We start from the raw sequence: 15995 nt of genomic DNA, 5'->3' as shown, positions 1-15995 counted from the left end.
TCGACACGCCACGTTGCCCAACCCGACCTCGGGACCACAAAATCATAATTATTTCAAATAATTGATACTTCTTCTGCTTGATTCGACAAACTTCCACGTATTGATTGCAATTAATTATTAAATTAACAGTAGATATTTAAAAATTAAATTTCATTTTTTCTTTAGTTTGTGCGTTGTTTTTGCGCATGCTCGTCGCGGTTAGACATTTGACAAGACGTTGACGTTTGTCAAAAACAAATTTTGATTAATTATTATTATTTACAAACATTCCTGTTCTTCCCAATAGTGAAGTGCAAATTTGTTAGGGAATCACCGGTGTTATCATATAAACTTGGCACTTCTCGCGAAGTGCTCTAATTTCTGATCAATTGAATATTATGACAACTCTCATGATGGACTACGAATTTAAAATGAAGACTCAGAATGAGCGGGTAAAGGTGGAGGATTTGTTCGATTACGAAGGTTGTAAGGTAGGTCGGGGCACGTACGGCCATGTGTATAAAGGGCGGCGGAAAGACGGGTCGGACAATCGAGACTATGCCCTAAAACAGATCGAGGGGACAGGACTATCCATGTCAGCATGCAGAGAAATAGCGGTAAAAATCGCGTGCTGTATTATTAATAAACCTTATTGCCTTATAGCTTTTAAGGGAATTGAAACACCCAAACGTTATCACGTTAATTAGAGTCTTTTTATCTCACAATGATAGAAAAGTGTGGCTTTTATTCGACTTCGCCGAACACGACCTGTGGCACATTATTAAATTTCACAGAGCCGCTAAAGCTAATAAGAAGCCAGTCATGGTCCCTAAAGGAATGGTGAAGTCATTGCTTTACCAAATTTTAGACGGAATTCATTATTTGCACTCAAATTGGGTGTTACACAGGGACTTAAAACCGGCTAATATTCTGGTTATGGGTGAAGGGCCGGAGAGAGGACGTGTTAAAATCGCAGATATGGGTTTTGCGAGACTTTTTAACGCACCATTGAAACCTCTAGCTGATTTGGACCCCGTTGTGGTCACTTTTTGGTACCGAGCGCCAGAATTATTGCTCGGAGCTCGCCATTACACGAAAGCAATTGATATTTGGGCCATTGGATGCATTTTTGCCGAACTGTTGACCTCAGAACCAATTTTTCATTGTCGGCAAGAAGACATCAAAACCAGCAATCCGTACCATCATGACCAGTTAGACAGGATTTTTAACGTTATGGGATTCCCCCTTGAAAAGGACTGGGAAGATATCAAAAAAATGCCCGAACATCCCACACTAGTTAAAGATTTTAAAAAACAAAGGTACAGACAATGGAAATTAAATTGTTGCCAATTAATTTTTGTCATTTTGTTAATCTTTTCCAGCTATATCAACTGTTCGTTAGTAAAATACATGGATAGACATAAGATTAAACCTGACAGTAAAGCGTTTCACTTATTACAAAAGTTATTATTAATGGACCCAAATAAACGAATTACTTCAGAACAAGCGATGCAAGATGCCTACTTTTCTGAAGACCCTCTACCTACGCAGGACGTTTTCGCGGGTCAGTTTAACAAATTTCTCAAATAAAAAAAAACAATAAATAATCACAGGTTGTCCAATCCCATATCCCAAGCGCGAATTTTTGACTGATGACGATCAGGAAGAGAAGGCTGAAAGTAAGCAACGTCAAAACCAGCAGCAACAGCAACAACAACAACAGCAGCAATCCCAGCAACAGCAACAACAGCAGCAGCAGCAACAACAACAGCAATCCCAACAGCAACAATCTGGAAATGGGGATAATCACGGGAATCCCTCAAAACGTGTGAGATTGTCGGGGAATGCCCATCCCGGCCAAGTCAATCCACAAGTAGGGTTTCTCTGATTTAAGTGGCAAAGTAATGACTGATTTTTAGGCTATTCCAATATCGCAACAACAGGAGTTTCATCAGCAGCAGATGATGTATAATAACGGGTCGCAACAACAACAGAATTTTCAACAAAGATTTTAAATTTAGGTTTAAGACATTAATAAATTTCTATAAATCGTATCGAGCGCTTTTTATTTAGGGATTTTAGTTTCTGACTATCATTTCCGTTTCCTCGAATCCGCCATTTTGAATTCCTTTTGTCAAATTAGTGCTTGCGGTAGGTATGTTTTTCCGTTTTATATCAAATTTTTATGACTTTTGGGTCAAAAATTGAAGATTGGGGTCGTACTATGTGTGCGGTTGTTGTCCCTTTGAATAAAATTAGTGCTAGTCGAGACTTAAGCGCTTGTAAAAATCACCATGTGATGCAATAAAAATTGTTTTTTCTCTTCCAGAACCGAGCAAAATGCAGTTGTGCTTTCGCGGACTATCAACGCACGTGCTTGAGTGCCAGAGCAATGAGACCATTGCTGAAATCAAGGTAATTTTATCAAAGTGTGAGGTTATGTTCTCTCCAAGTGGTCAATTTTAGGATCGCATTGCGGCTTTGGAAAACCTGAACAGCAGCGAAATCAGTCTCTACGCCAGCGGTGTTCCCGTGGCCGATGCCAGTTTGGTGTCAGAATTCGAAAATACTGATATTGAGTTGACTGTTGGTTTGTTGGGTGGTAAAGTCCACGGTTCTTTGGCACGTGCAGGTAATTTTTTGTTAGTTTTAACGGCAAGTCACAGCAGGCTGGTATGGAAATCACAGTAACAGCCTTCCTGAAGCTTGCAAGAGAAAATTGAACTGTTTGAGGTGGTTTTAATTTGGTTTTAAAGCCGCTATAGAAAGTATCAGACATTTTTATTTCTGAATGTAAGTCGGCGATGTTTGATGTGTATTGTATTTTTTAGGCAAAGTCAAGGGTCAGACCCCCAAAGTTGAAAAACAAGAAAAGAAGAAGAAGAAGACAGGTCGCGCCAAGAGACGTATTCAGTACAACAGAAGATTCGTCAATGTTGTGGCCACTTTTGGACGTCGCCGCGGCCCCAACTCAAACGCTGGAGCGTCATAATTTCGTATTTTAAGTTTTATATTCATAACTGCAATGAATAAATAAAATAAGAAGTAAAACAAGTCTTTTATTTACACATAAGGGTTCCAATTACTGCCGTCTTCAGGCCCTAAATTATTGGTTACAAGTAGTACAATGTCAACAATCCACCAAATACCAACTCCACCTAATGTTAACAATTTACCGACTGCTGTTCCTGTCTGCCCTAAACAAAACCTATCCATCCCAAGAAAACCTAATAAAATGCTGTATAACAACGTTGTTGTAAAATACTGATCGGAATATTTCACACAAGCGACGCCTTCTTTAAGAAAAGTTCGATTTCCGTAACATTCTATCCTATCCAAAACTGTACACTCCACTTTAGTCCTTTCAACATCTTCGTATTTCATACCACCAAACTTAACACAACCATAACCCAACTCTTCCTTTGCCGTTCTATTACCCTTGTGGTCAACTGGGTCCTTGCAAGTGATGAATTCCCAAGGGAGGAACGAACACTTTACAAGGGGGCCTCTAGGATTGAATGTATGATTGGCCCATATAACCTCACTTTGAAGAAAGATCAAAAATACCACAAGTGAAATCATTGTCACTCATTATTTAGCGAAGAAATGAAGCAACGGGAGTTGTTTCACCTTTTAACAATATACAAAAAAAATTTGCCAAAGCTAGAAAAACCCGAATTATTTCATTCTTGCCACACTTGGGATTTTTCGCAATTTCCAATGGCACACCAGTGGAAAAAATATTCAAGTCTCGAATTTATTTATCATAATAATTTGCAAATGCACAACTTTCGAAATTGTGAATTTTTTTACACAAGGGCGGAAACACGAAAATATTTGTCTAAACGGGTGACATCTGCCGAAACATATTGCAAACCCTTAAAATCTTGTGCAGAAATCTGTAATCTTTTATCCTGTGTTATTTTATTTTATTACTTTTATTTCTGTTGGTACAATGGGTATAATAACATTTTAAGGCTTCTTTTTAATATCTGAATCTTAGATTTTTTTATGCACTATTTTAAAACACGTTTCCCATATCAACATGTTTTTACTATTATAAAAACACGCTTCCCAAAGCAACGTGTTTTAAATTTAATTTAAAATTAATTTAAACTTAATTTAAAACACGTTTAAATTTATGATTTAAAATAAATTAAAAAAACTAATTGAAAAAACTAATTGAAAAAATTTTGTTTCAACAAAAAAAAATTGAATAATAATAACAACGCTCATTGCATACCCGACAGCCCTCAAACTTCAAGCTTGTATTTTCGCAATTGTATTATTAATAACTATTTCAAAATAAATAACATTCCTAAAAAATACAAGTGACGGTAATATAAAATATAAAAGTATATATTAGCTGTTTCAAAACTACAAAAACACCAACCTCCAACGTCTCATTTTCTCTCAAAATTAGCTGTTATAAATTATTCATGCACTTCAAAAAAGTTATAGATAATGTAATTTATATTTTTAATGAGTAACAGCTAATTTTGAAAGAAAATGCGACGTTGGTGTTTTCATAGTTTTGAAACAGCTAATATATTCAAGGCTACGTAAAACAAACTTTGTCGTAACATAAAATAAAATAAAAAAAAAATAAAATAGAAATGCTTTGACAAGTTTACAAGCTAAACAACTTGCTGGTTTGTTTTGTAATTAAATAATTTCATTAATTAAAAGACAGTGCAACCGTAAAACATCTTATTTGATGACCTCACCAACAAACCAACTTATTTTTCCACCAACAAAGTATTGAAATTTTTGGCTTTAGTTTTTGTCGCATCTTACTTAATCGTTGCATAACACTCAAAATGATGTCACTCGACCCCTTTTACTATTTAAATTTTTTGAAGACGTAGGTCTGGAATGCAGAAAACGTCCTTGTTTGAAACTAACATACAATTTGCCCCCCTTTTAAACCAAAAGTGACCTGTTTCAGCATTTTTTCCAAACTTGCATGGAATTGGAGATTACAGGGGGTGCAAATTTTAGTTGGGACAGCTGTATATGAAATTATTTATTCTTTAAGTTTTGATAGTGTATTATTTTTTGGCTAATTTTTTCAACCGCTACTTGAAACGACACATTTTCAGCGATTTAATCGCAAAAAACTTGCACTGCTGTGTTTCTAACAACTCTTATTCCCAGAAAGTGATCATTTTACCTGAAGTAATCCTTAGTAAACACTCAACGCAACGAGAGAGGGGCAAAATCTCCACCAGTCAACCACCAGTCAGCCGTGGTCCAAACATTCGTTAAAATGTGTCTAATCCTATTTTTGTTGACAATATCAATTCTGAGCGTCGTTGATAGCGCACCGCTGAGCCGCTGGGAAAAAAACTCCATATGCGACGAGCTGCCGGTGTTAGTTCTTGGAAACATCCTCGGAGGTGCCTTTAACCCGCGTTACATGAGCATCGAGCAGCCTATCGAAGACAAACCCCAAACCGGGGGCAAACGCGGAGTTTCCTTCGGAGAGGATTTCTACGTGGACGAGGATTTTATCGAGCAACTCGACGATAAGCCCGCGTGGGATGTCACAAATCTTGTTGTTGTTTCGAAGAAGAAATTGGGTCTGCATCGGAGCAAGAGAGGTGTTGACTATTTGCAACAGTGGCATTGCAAATCGAAAATTGAATGGACGGATTTAGGCCCGGACTATTTTCCGAGATATTTGAAATCGGTGGTGTGTTTGAGTGAGAATTGTTGGTTCGGGTTATATAAATGTAAACCGAGATCTTTTTCGGTTAATTTGTTGCGGCGGAAAAAGGGGTTTTGTGCCAATGGGGGCAAAAATAACCATAAAGTGGGGGTGGCGGGGTTGCCCAACGATTTAAAGGAGCTGTGGGTGTGGGAGGAGAGAGCTGTCAACTTTTGCTGCGACTGTACGAGAATATAAACAGTTATATTGTTATATATTCAAATTATTTTAGTTTTAATTATGTGTTTACATAACTTAAGTACTTAATAATGACCTAAACTGTACCTGATGTTAAAAATTGTAACATAATCAAGTTATGTTTAACAATTTTCTAACAGTGCATTATGTCTGATGTATATCTGATAAGTTCTAAATAAAACATTTTGTGTACAAACATTTATCTATTATTACATGGTAATGCAAGTCTTGTAATCTAACCTAAGTTGTTAATAACTAGAGATTTAAAAGTCAACTTTTAATCCTATTGTAATGATTGCTTCACAAATATTTGAATAAATTAAAGTGTCATAAATTTTTAGGGTAGAGTGCAGGTAAAAGGATGCTCAGGGAATAGATAAACAAGTAAATTCATGAAACTTTCTATTTTTTTTTACGTGTTATCGTTATCAAAGACACGTTAAACAGTTATTTTGTTCCAAAAATTGTTTTATAGAAACTATAAAGGAAATCGAAACGTCGCAATTGCATTTTTTAGATCAAATAGATCACTGATGGTACTTTTTGTATAATTTTTGAGCAAAAAACACTGATTAACCGTTAAAAAAAGGAAAAAAATCACTTTTTATAGACAAAGTAGTAAATCCTATGACATGAATTATTTTAAATTATACATGATGATGGTACAGCTCAGCTCCCGTCTTCTGTAGGTGAGTTATTAGTAATGTTGATAATTTGTAGACGTTATTTATACTCTAAGACATATTTCAGGAAAATATTTTTGATTAACTAATTATACAGAGTGTCCCAAAAAAAGTATGAGAACATAATTTTTTTCTGCTCCCATAGTAGTAAGTAGGCAAGAACGCAATCGTTTGTTGACTAGTAAGTATGGCATTATGAAACATGCACGTAATGAACAGAAACTAACAATTAATAATATTACGTATCAATTATTATGACAAAGCATCAATCAAGTAGTTTAGACATATTAATTTGATATTTATCAGTTATCAATATTTTGGTTTAATAATTATTAATAATAAATTTATTCATTGTTAAAATGAGTGAAAGTGACTCCACAGAAGAAATTGTTGGAACTCCGCCAGTAATTTGACATCTAGCAGAAAATACAACAGTGGATCTTCTTATTAAATAGTGTTTAGTTTTTTTCGGAAAATGTGTTAGCCTATTTTGGGGAAGTGAGCAAGCAATTCATCTCCTTGGGCCATTGATTTGATACTGCAAAGTGTTTTGGTAGTAAAATGTAACCTTAGTATTGGATGGTCGTAGAAAAAGTATAGTACACAACTCTAATTGTAAGTCACTTACGTACTCGTGGAAATACTGTACTCGCCTAGCGGCTTGTGCACAACTTTTTCCACTCGTAATATGTTACAACTCTCGTTATGTAAGACTATACTATTAATGGCATGCTCATTAGGATACCTTTTTAGTTTTTTATTATTAGCTGGTATAAAAACGCCAACCTCACATTTTACCGAATTATTTTTTTAAACAACATTGATAAAATTGTAAAATAGTTATTAATGTTTAGATCTCTTATTGAAAGTATAAATAATTTTTTTCAAGTGCATGAATAATTTATTGTAACAGCTAATTTTGAGAAAAAATGCGACGTTAGCGTTTTTATAGTTTTGCAATAGCTACATGTCTTTAAAGTTTTTTTCAAATCCGTTCAAGAATCACTTAAAAAAATAAAAAAATCGATATTACACCTTTAGTTTTAAAAATAAATATAAAATAGAAGCAACGTTTATTAGATGACATTATTACTAGGAACGTGTTGAACAAGGTCTTACAGATTTGTTAATTAAATTTGATTGATCTGAGTTACTACAGGGGGTTTATAATTTACTTCCAAACTTTTTAAATTCTAGAGCCTTTTATTTTGTTTATTTCAGAAACAACTCCTGTTTATTTTTATACCATTCGATGGGAAATTAGAAAATGAACGTTTTTTTATTACAACCCTTGCGTAAATTCTAACACATTCAGAGTTATTTGCTAAAAACTTATTCTGTCATTGACAAATGACTTTAATGATTAAAAGTCGAACATGGTTAAGGTTTTTGACAATTAACTCTGAATGTGTTAGGATTTACGTTAGGGTTGTAACAAGAAAAAATGTTCCTTTTTCAATTCTGCATTGAATGATATAAAAATGAACAGGGGTTGCCATTTGAAATAAGCAAAGTAAAAAGTTCTAAAGTTAAGAAGTTTGAAAATGAATTGTAAACACCCTGACCCTGTAGTAATTCAAATCAATTAAATTTAATTAATAAATCTGTGTTGTCAAGGTTTAGTTCAAGAAGGACGTACGTAATAGTATCATCAAGAATGTGCCGTTTCTATTTTTATTAATTTTTAAAACTAAAGGTGCAAAACCGATGGTTTTTTTTTTGGTTTTTATTTTTTTATCAGTAATCCCTGGACAGATTTTAAAACCAACTTAAGGGATATGTAAGAAGCTAGAAAGGCATTCTAATGATCAAAAAAATATCATAACTCCAACTTAAATAATAACTGAGTTACAGAAGACGGGAACTGGGCTAAACCACCGCGTGTATTGTAAAAGTAAGTATTATATTTTCTGACAGAGGAAATAATACAAAACAAATTTTAAAATGGCAATTTTTATCACTCTCGTGCAAAAATACCCATATTATTTAGTTCAGACGTTTTACTTGGGTCGTAAAAAATTGGGAAAAATGATTGGTAAATGCAAGGTAATATAAAATTGTAGTTTACTACCCTTATACATTTTTAATAACTTCGAAAGTGAAGCGAAAGATACTGATCCGCATGACAAGATGTCGCTCGCAGTTCTTTTGAGGATTATTTATTTTCATTTTCAGAATGTTGTGTCCGGTTTTCAGCTCTGAAACTTGTATATTTTATTGTTGGGAATGTTTTGATTTTGTGTTTCTAAATTTAGACTTTCATTCGCATCACGTCGTTAGCCTGAACAGTGTGAATAGGTAAAATATATTTAAAATTGTAGAGTAGCCACGAATTTACGTTTAAAAAGTATTCTCTCGAGCCACTTTGTATTTTGTTCATGCCAGGTTGCATGTTTTTGTTCCTTTTGTGAGGGAAACTAGCGAACTGAGTAAGCTTTTCATGGTTTTCAAATACATCATGAAGCCTACGTTGAATATAAATCGCATGTACTTACACATATTTTCCTTTTGTAAAATATAGGTTTAAATTTGATATTTCTCCACCAAGTCCACGGTCCGCTTTTTGCAAAACATCGTTAACCTCGCCTAAAATTCGAGCTGCGATAATAATCATATTACAGCCCGATGATAAATTACTGAAAGCCAATCGATCGAGTGTAATTTTTCTCGGCGCATCCTCTATTAAATCCGATACAGTTTTGGATGGAATGGAACAGATCGTGTTTTGTATCCACGTGCAGGGCGTAGCTAAATAAATTTCACCAAAATTGACATGGGAACCACCCAGTAACAATTACAACCGTTTGAATATTTTCGAAAAATTACACTCATCGCAAAAACCCCGACTGTTCGATCATCCGTTTCACCTGGAGCGCAGTCACAAAAACTGCCCATTAATTGTCCCATAAAAATGGTAGTCTTATCGGGCCGGTAATTAGCGGAAGCGGAAACGCAGCCTGGGGGTGCACGTGCGGCGGGAGGGGGCATTATCGATAATAACAATAAGAGATATGGGGAGTTTGAAACCAAACAAAGTTGGGGGGAATCGATAGCCGACTGAATCACTACGAATAAAATCGTAATACCCTTGTTTTTGCCGAATTTAATATTCAGATGGACGACAAGGCCCAAGATTTTGCTCGAGAAGTGTGGAACTGACATCGGTGGCGGCCGACCGAGGCATAAATTAGGACCCGACAACTTTTTCTCTACCCGAGAGTAAATAATGCCGAGATGATAAATGCACAAACGCGAATTGCTTATTTTTTGAGGGGTGGAGGCCGATTAAGCCTTCTCTTGAAGAAAATATCGATTCCAAGAGCAAAGTGGCTTTAAAGTTGAAGAAAAAATCAGCAAACGAATTAATTATTTGATTGAACTGCCAAAGATTAAACTTTCGCAATACGGTCAATAGCTAAAGAATAAAGTAAGTTAAAAATGACAATGAAAGCAAACAGAAGAATATTCTGTACTACACCTGGTATTACACTTATTATAAAAATAATGATGTAGACGCAACATCACTATTTTTCTAATGAGTGTATTTCTAACAGAGCAACATTTTGAGCTTTCTATTTTTTTAAATACAAAGCTCAAAATGTTGCTCTGTTATACAGGTCTCAGTTAAGACCTTCGAGCCTGATATCTCAGACATTTGTCAGCGGATTTTTATGAAATTTAAAATGCAGATATTTTAGAAGATAAAGATTAAAATCCAATTAATGCAACAACTCAAGTCTTAAAAACGTAATTTTTACATACTTTTTTTAAAATGTTAAGTCTTTTAAGACCTATATTAAAAAAATTATCGTCAGTGAAAAATGCTGTCAGAAAAAACTCGTACGTGGAAGACGTCTGTTTCGCGAGAAAAATGAGAAATAAACTGTTAAACGTGGGTACAGATGCAAAAGCGTAGATCTCTATGAAACAAATGAGCACTACCATTGAATTTTGGTCAATCCTACTCGCAGAAACGTAACTGTCACGCAAGGGACATTTCACAATTATCTCTCACCCATACAAAGTTAAAAAACAATATTTTTGACTTACTTTTGGTACTAGATGCTTTAATTCTTTTAAAAAGGACTAAAAGACTGAACAACAACTGAAAAATTCTAGACAGTTGAACATTCATGTATTTGGAAATGTTTTTTTTTCTATATAATCAACTGTCAGTGTCCAAATTCTGATAAAAACCAGACTCTATCACCCTAAAAGTTCATGTCCAACCACTTTTGAAACTGGCTGTATTTTGTATTTGACATTTTAAACACCAGATTTGACATTTTTGAAAATTGGACGTTCGTGTTAATCGTTAATTCGTTAGCCTAAAGGTGGTCTAAAATATCTAAATGTATTGTAGTACGTGTTTTAAATTGGAGACAACTTGAAAGATTTGGAAATTGAATTTGCCAGGTTAAAAATTATAGCAACCTTAATTCAAAAAAATTACTGTTTATCATAATGCCAACTTGACGGCTCTTAGAAAGTTGATTATAAAAAAAATCGACTATACACAAAATGCCACATAGAAATGCTTCATCACTTGTTTCAAAAGGTGACTGCCCAAATTACTAACAAAATTTGGATTAAGCTTTTAACACAAAAATTTAATTTTTTTTTGGATCAGCCGAGCGATTTGGTTAATTTTTTGTGTCGCCATTTATTTTTCGGGGGTTTAATGATCCAACGGTAATTTGGCCTAATTTTGAATAAAAGAAATGTGTTATAAAATTTCATTTTTTAACTTGAGGTTATTTTTTGCCCCTAATTGAAAGACCACCTCCTAAAATATGTGCATTCTTAATTTCATAACAATCCGTTGACAAATAACTCGAAAGTCTTAGCTGAGACACCCTGTATAATTTTTATTATTACAGTAAAACCTCCCAACAACGGACACCGCTGGGGAATTTTCAATTGTCTGTTCAGGAGACGTGTCCACTAATTGGAAGTGGGCACTTTTAATATAAAAATATGTATTTTTTTAATAAACAAATCGGTGCAACTATAAGTACTATGACATATGAATATGACAAAGTGGCCACCGAAGGTATAGAAAAGATCTGCAAAATTCTCAACATAACACCACAAAATTCGCAAAAAAGCGTTATTTATAAGCATTATTCACTAAATTACGTTTGTATTCACATTTAAAACGACATAAAACTTTATTCTACAAAAAAATGTTTTACTCGTACGCAGAATTCTTGAATAACTTAAGTATGTATCAGCTGTTTCAAAACTATAAAAAGGCCAACGTCGCATTTCCTCTTAAAATTATCTGTTATAAATTATTCATGCACTCCAAAAAAATAAGAGTTAATGTAATTTATACTTTAATGAAATAATTTAACAATTATTTTACAATTTTATAAATCTTATATAAAATAGTTAGTATTTATTTACCGAGTTTGAGTGTGAATCGGACGCTTTATTGTCGAGATGAAATAAATGAACCGATTTACACGAAAACGAGTTGAATACAACATTTTATTCTTCAAATTAGACTTGACAAGGATTACAATTGCGTTAATAAATTTGTTAAAATTAATCTGACGTTTCGTATTGAGAAATGCCAGATACAACTTTCTTACACAGAAAAAAACCGTAAATTTTGACAGTGTTGAAGAATAAAAATAATTTGGTAAATGCGACGTTGGCGTTTTTATTGTTTTGAAACATCTAATATGTTAAATATGATTTATATAGGGGAATTTTATTCTTTCAATCTTTTGTGACAGTAAACATTTTGTTATTAAATCTTTTATTATTAGCTATAGTATTATAACATTATAACTATAAAACTTTTCAAATTTAAATTAAAATCATTATAGAAGGAAATATGTAAACAGATTTTTTACTTTAAATCGTTTTAATGTATAATGTATAATAATATAATAAGAGGTAATAATAATAATAAAATGTATAATAAGAGGTCAATTTGTATGACATTATTATGGTAATTGGGACATATTTTTTCGTCTGCGTCAGCTACACAGAGGGTCAGTTTTAAAGAGGTTTTACTGTATTACTATTATTTAAGATTTTAATTTAATAAATTTAATAATTTAATTTATTTAAGATTTGATTTTTTGCTGATTAAGTGATTACATTTTTTTTAATCAAAAAAATACTTAATTAAATAATTATATAGTATTAACACTGAATTTTTAATGACCAGTAATGGGTGTAAAAAAGTAACTTCACAACATTACGTTTTTTTAAATATTAATTTTTTAATGAAAAATTAAACATTATGCAACTAACATTTCACACGTGCACACTTTGTGGAACAGTTTGTTGTCTATAAAAAAACACTAAAATTAATAAAAAGCATGTTTTATATTTTTGAAATTTAATAATTAATTAGAAACGTAAGTTATAACGAGAAAAACTGTGTATCCCATATTTAGTAGTAGAATTTTGCAACAGCGCATTTGAATTTTTTGGAGTGAAATGGAACACAAATCGATGGTATTCTGGTGGGTTTTCTTCTCAAAACTTGTTGCTGAGATTTAGTTTAACACAGATTTTCTTTATTTTAGAGAATCTCTCAATTTGTGCTTTATTTTTTAAATGCGCTGTTGCAATTCTACTATGAACTGAAATGAAACAACCAAAACGTATATTTTTGAAAAAGAAACGCAATTATGTGCCTACTAAATACCTTAAAGAATAGTAAAATACATTATGTTAAATATGGCATTAATTTTTTATTTTTCGAGCTCTGTTAAATCAAAATTGTCAACAATAACCGAAAAAAAATCAATAAGTTAATTGAAAAATAGTGCAGTTTTTACCTTTTTCCACCGTTTGAGCATGCTTTTGAGCTCACAGATTTCGTAACTGTGTACTTTGTGCTAAACCAGACTAAACAGTCACTAAAATTCTTTCAAAAATGTAAAAATATTTTTTTTTGGTGTTTTAAAACAACTATTGCTCACAATTCCATCAAAAGTAAATCTAAAATCTACCAGATTATTCTTGTCTTTTCAAGGTTGTAAGCACATTTTTATTCTTGAAACTCAGTCTTTTCATGAGATTTTGTTAAAACCAAACAAAATAAAAAAATGAACGCAATTACGAGTATTTCATAAAAAACGTCCTATTTTCTCACGTTTGTAGCTTAAAACAGAGGCTTTCGCGAGACTGCTAGAACCGGGCCACAAAATCACTAAAGTTTTAGAACATTTTCAGCTGGAAACAAGAAACAGAGGAAACGCAATTAAGTATTTCAGGAAATTTTGTTGAAAAAAGTGTAGATTTAACGTTTTGATTTGATTTGAGGCCCAGGCAGTGGAAAAATTGCATTACTTACTAGCCAGTTTGAAATAATTTTTCTGTGTGTTTTTAATCTGTTGATTGGTTTTTTGGTAAATTGTCTAAACCCATGTCTCTGTGTTTAATTATATCGCGATTAAACTGGTCGGGATTGGGCTTTTTGGTGTAGGTAAGTTTGCATCAAATCCGTAATTGGTATATGATATTGTCCGAGCTTGCGGTGCGATTAGACCTTTGTTAGATTTGTTGTTCCTCCATTAATTAGTAAATTCGTGTTTCGGGAATGATTATGGGTCGACACGGCTCGTCACCGCAAGGAATAAATCATGCGAGAGCAGAGGCTAATTCGGTGAGTTGGAATGGCCGTTGTAAATCAAAACATCATGCATGAGGTGATTTGTTTTCATAAATATTTTGAATAATCCATGTTGTAAACTGTATCGGGTTAGCTGACCGCCTATGTGCAATGTGCCATTGCGGGGGTAATTAGAACGGGTGTGGTCACCTAACCGAACTTCAGTCATTGTGATTGATTGGTAATGCCTAGGGCGCACCTATTATTGTGTGACAATAGCCACCACTTTAATTAATGCCCAAGTTATAAAACACTACCACCATCGATCGTGTCACTTGCTATGATTTACCGCCTCTTGGGCATGCACCTTATCGCTGCTAATTTAAATTTAGTTTAGACCGTTCGAAATATTCGATAACCAACTTGAAGCTTATTTATTATTATCGAAGGGCTTGCCGCAAAAGGGACAAATCTATAAAACATTGTTTGTAGGCAGTAGCACCGGTTTTATAAATATTCATAACAGGAAACTTGGAAACAGAAGCATGTGGAGCGATTTAAATATAAGATGGAAGCCGAAGAAATTAAAAAAAGTTGATTTATAGATATGTCGGGCCAACCCCACTGCTCGATAATTTAAATTTCAACACCTTATTATATTTCGTTGTAAGAAGTTTCGACTGAGAAAAAACCAATTATACCTTTGAGACGGTAAGAAGTTAAAGATGCGTTTCATTCTGTGAAAGAAATCGATGACTGTCTACGTGATTGCAGCAAAAAGTTGGTAAAAATCGTGCAGGTTTTCAATCTCTTCGGATAATTCCAGAACTAAAAAACATTCCATTGACATGCAATTTCATGTTAAAAACCATCAAATTTCTATTTAACCATAATGTTGGATCGTAGCCATGACTAAAGCAGCAAAATACAAAAAAAAACCAACGTAGAAGTTGAATTAAAACATTCTTTCCTTTCTGTTTAAAATTTTATACAACTTGGTTATCGAGTTTAGTGGAATTTTTTGCACAAAGTTGGAGAAATTGATTCCAAGTGTTGGCGGCGAGGTCACGGTTTTACATTTAGCGCCCTTTAAGTTTATTACATGGTCGAGCATGAGAAAAATGATCCTTACGTTTTTCCTATGAAAAGAAGTGAAATATGACGGAAGGGCTCAAAAGTCGTTCACATCAAGTCTATAACAATAAAGTACAGTTTTGGTGACAGTAAAATACAATGTTGTGTGATTATTTCCGAAATAATTCAACTCAAAGTTCGAAGAATTTGCGCGATAAAATACGTCGTTCCGCTAGTATTGCTGTAAAGTTAAAATGGTAGGCAAAGCGTGAAAAGTTTGTGAACAAAATGTAGCATTTTTGTTGTGTCTCTAAATGAAAAGACGTCGACAAAGGGGCAGACATTTCCGCAAAAGTTGTATCAAGGTGCGAAGCAACAACCGTCGTAATTTATTAATATTTCAAGTGGCAAGATAAAATTTTAACATAAGTCGCTGGAGAGACATATTTAAAGTTTATGCATAAGTAAATACGTGTACTTCTCTCCTAAAGGACTTCCTTGAAGGCGCGGTCGCCGAGAGACTGCAGGATTTCCAACTTGCTACCATGTTGCAGGATAATTGACATCCCTTAGGAAACGAGCAAGGATGTCCTGTTATGATTAATTCGCGCGGGCGTACATTACTCCACGTTTTTTATTTACTCGCTGAATATTTTAGGATTATTTTTGCACTAACTCAATAATTAAAACGTTCCTTTTCAGAGTTTATTCAGCAGAATGACAAAAAATTAATTAAATTTCAACTCCCGACTGTTTCTTATTCTGTTTATGT

General features: G+C 33.6%; 4 protein-coding genes and 1 non-coding gene across 6 annotated transcripts; 4 read left to right on the top strand and 1 right to left on the bottom strand.

The window, feature by feature from the left end:
- The first annotated feature begins 202 nt into the window (after positions 1–202).
- On the top strand, positions 203–2033 carry Cdk8 (Cyclin-dependent kinase 8). The gene is made up of 5 exons (XM_966689.4): positions 203–596; positions 643–1298; positions 1362–1543; positions 1593–1852; positions 1899–2033. The coding sequence occupies exons 1-5, from the start codon at positions 378–380 to the stop codon at positions 1992–1994; spliced, it is 1413 nt and encodes a 470-aa protein (XP_971782.2). The 5' UTR covers positions 203–377; the 3' UTR covers positions 1995–2033.
- A 24-nt stretch (positions 2034–2057) lies between these two features.
- Positions 2058–3033, top strand: RpS30 (Ribosomal protein S30). 2 transcript variants are annotated; one of them, XM_015982945.2, is made up of 4 exons: positions 2058–2134; positions 2309–2394; positions 2446–2611; positions 2811–3033. In XM_015982945.2, the coding sequence occupies exons 2-4, from the start codon at positions 2320–2322 to the stop codon at positions 2969–2971; spliced, it is 402 nt and encodes a 133-aa protein (XP_015838431.1). In that variant the 5' UTR covers positions 2058–2134; positions 2309–2319; the 3' UTR covers positions 2972–3033. The 2 variants fall into 2 exon arrangements, with proteins under 2 accessions (XP_015838431.1, XP_971838.1); XM_966745.3 differs by having other exon boundaries at positions 2062–2130.
- Positions 2618–2707, top strand: Mir3833 (microRNA mir-3833). The gene is given in 1 exon segment (NR_038655.1): positions 2618–2707. It is a non-coding gene; the product is annotated as a microRNA mir-3833 (primary transcript).
- amrt (amaretto) lies at positions 3019–3839 on the bottom strand. The gene has a single exon (XM_966799.4). It carries the CDS (start codon positions 3559–3561, stop codon positions 3043–3045), a length of 519 nt encoding a protein of 172 aa, XP_971892.2. The 5' UTR covers positions 3562–3839; the 3' UTR covers positions 3019–3042.
- Positions 3840–5129: 1290 nt separating this feature from the next.
- On the top strand, positions 5130–6070 carry trk (trunk). Its single transcript, XM_966853.4, has one exon. The coding sequence runs from the start codon at positions 5249–5251 to the stop codon at positions 5885–5887; it is 639 nt and encodes a 212-aa protein (XP_971946.1). The 5' UTR covers positions 5130–5248; the 3' UTR covers positions 5888–6070.
- Positions 6071–15995: the final 9925 nt, after the last annotated feature.

Source organism: Tribolium castaneum, chromosome 4, assembly GCF_031307605.1.
Source record: "Tribolium castaneum strain GA2 chromosome 4, icTriCast1.1, whole genome shotgun sequence".
NCBI lineage: Eukaryota > Metazoa > Arthropoda > Insecta > Coleoptera > Tenebrionidae > Tribolium > Tribolium castaneum.
The sequence above is the reverse complement of the archived record's forward strand: the minus strand, read 5'-3'. Positions and strand labels throughout refer to the sequence as shown.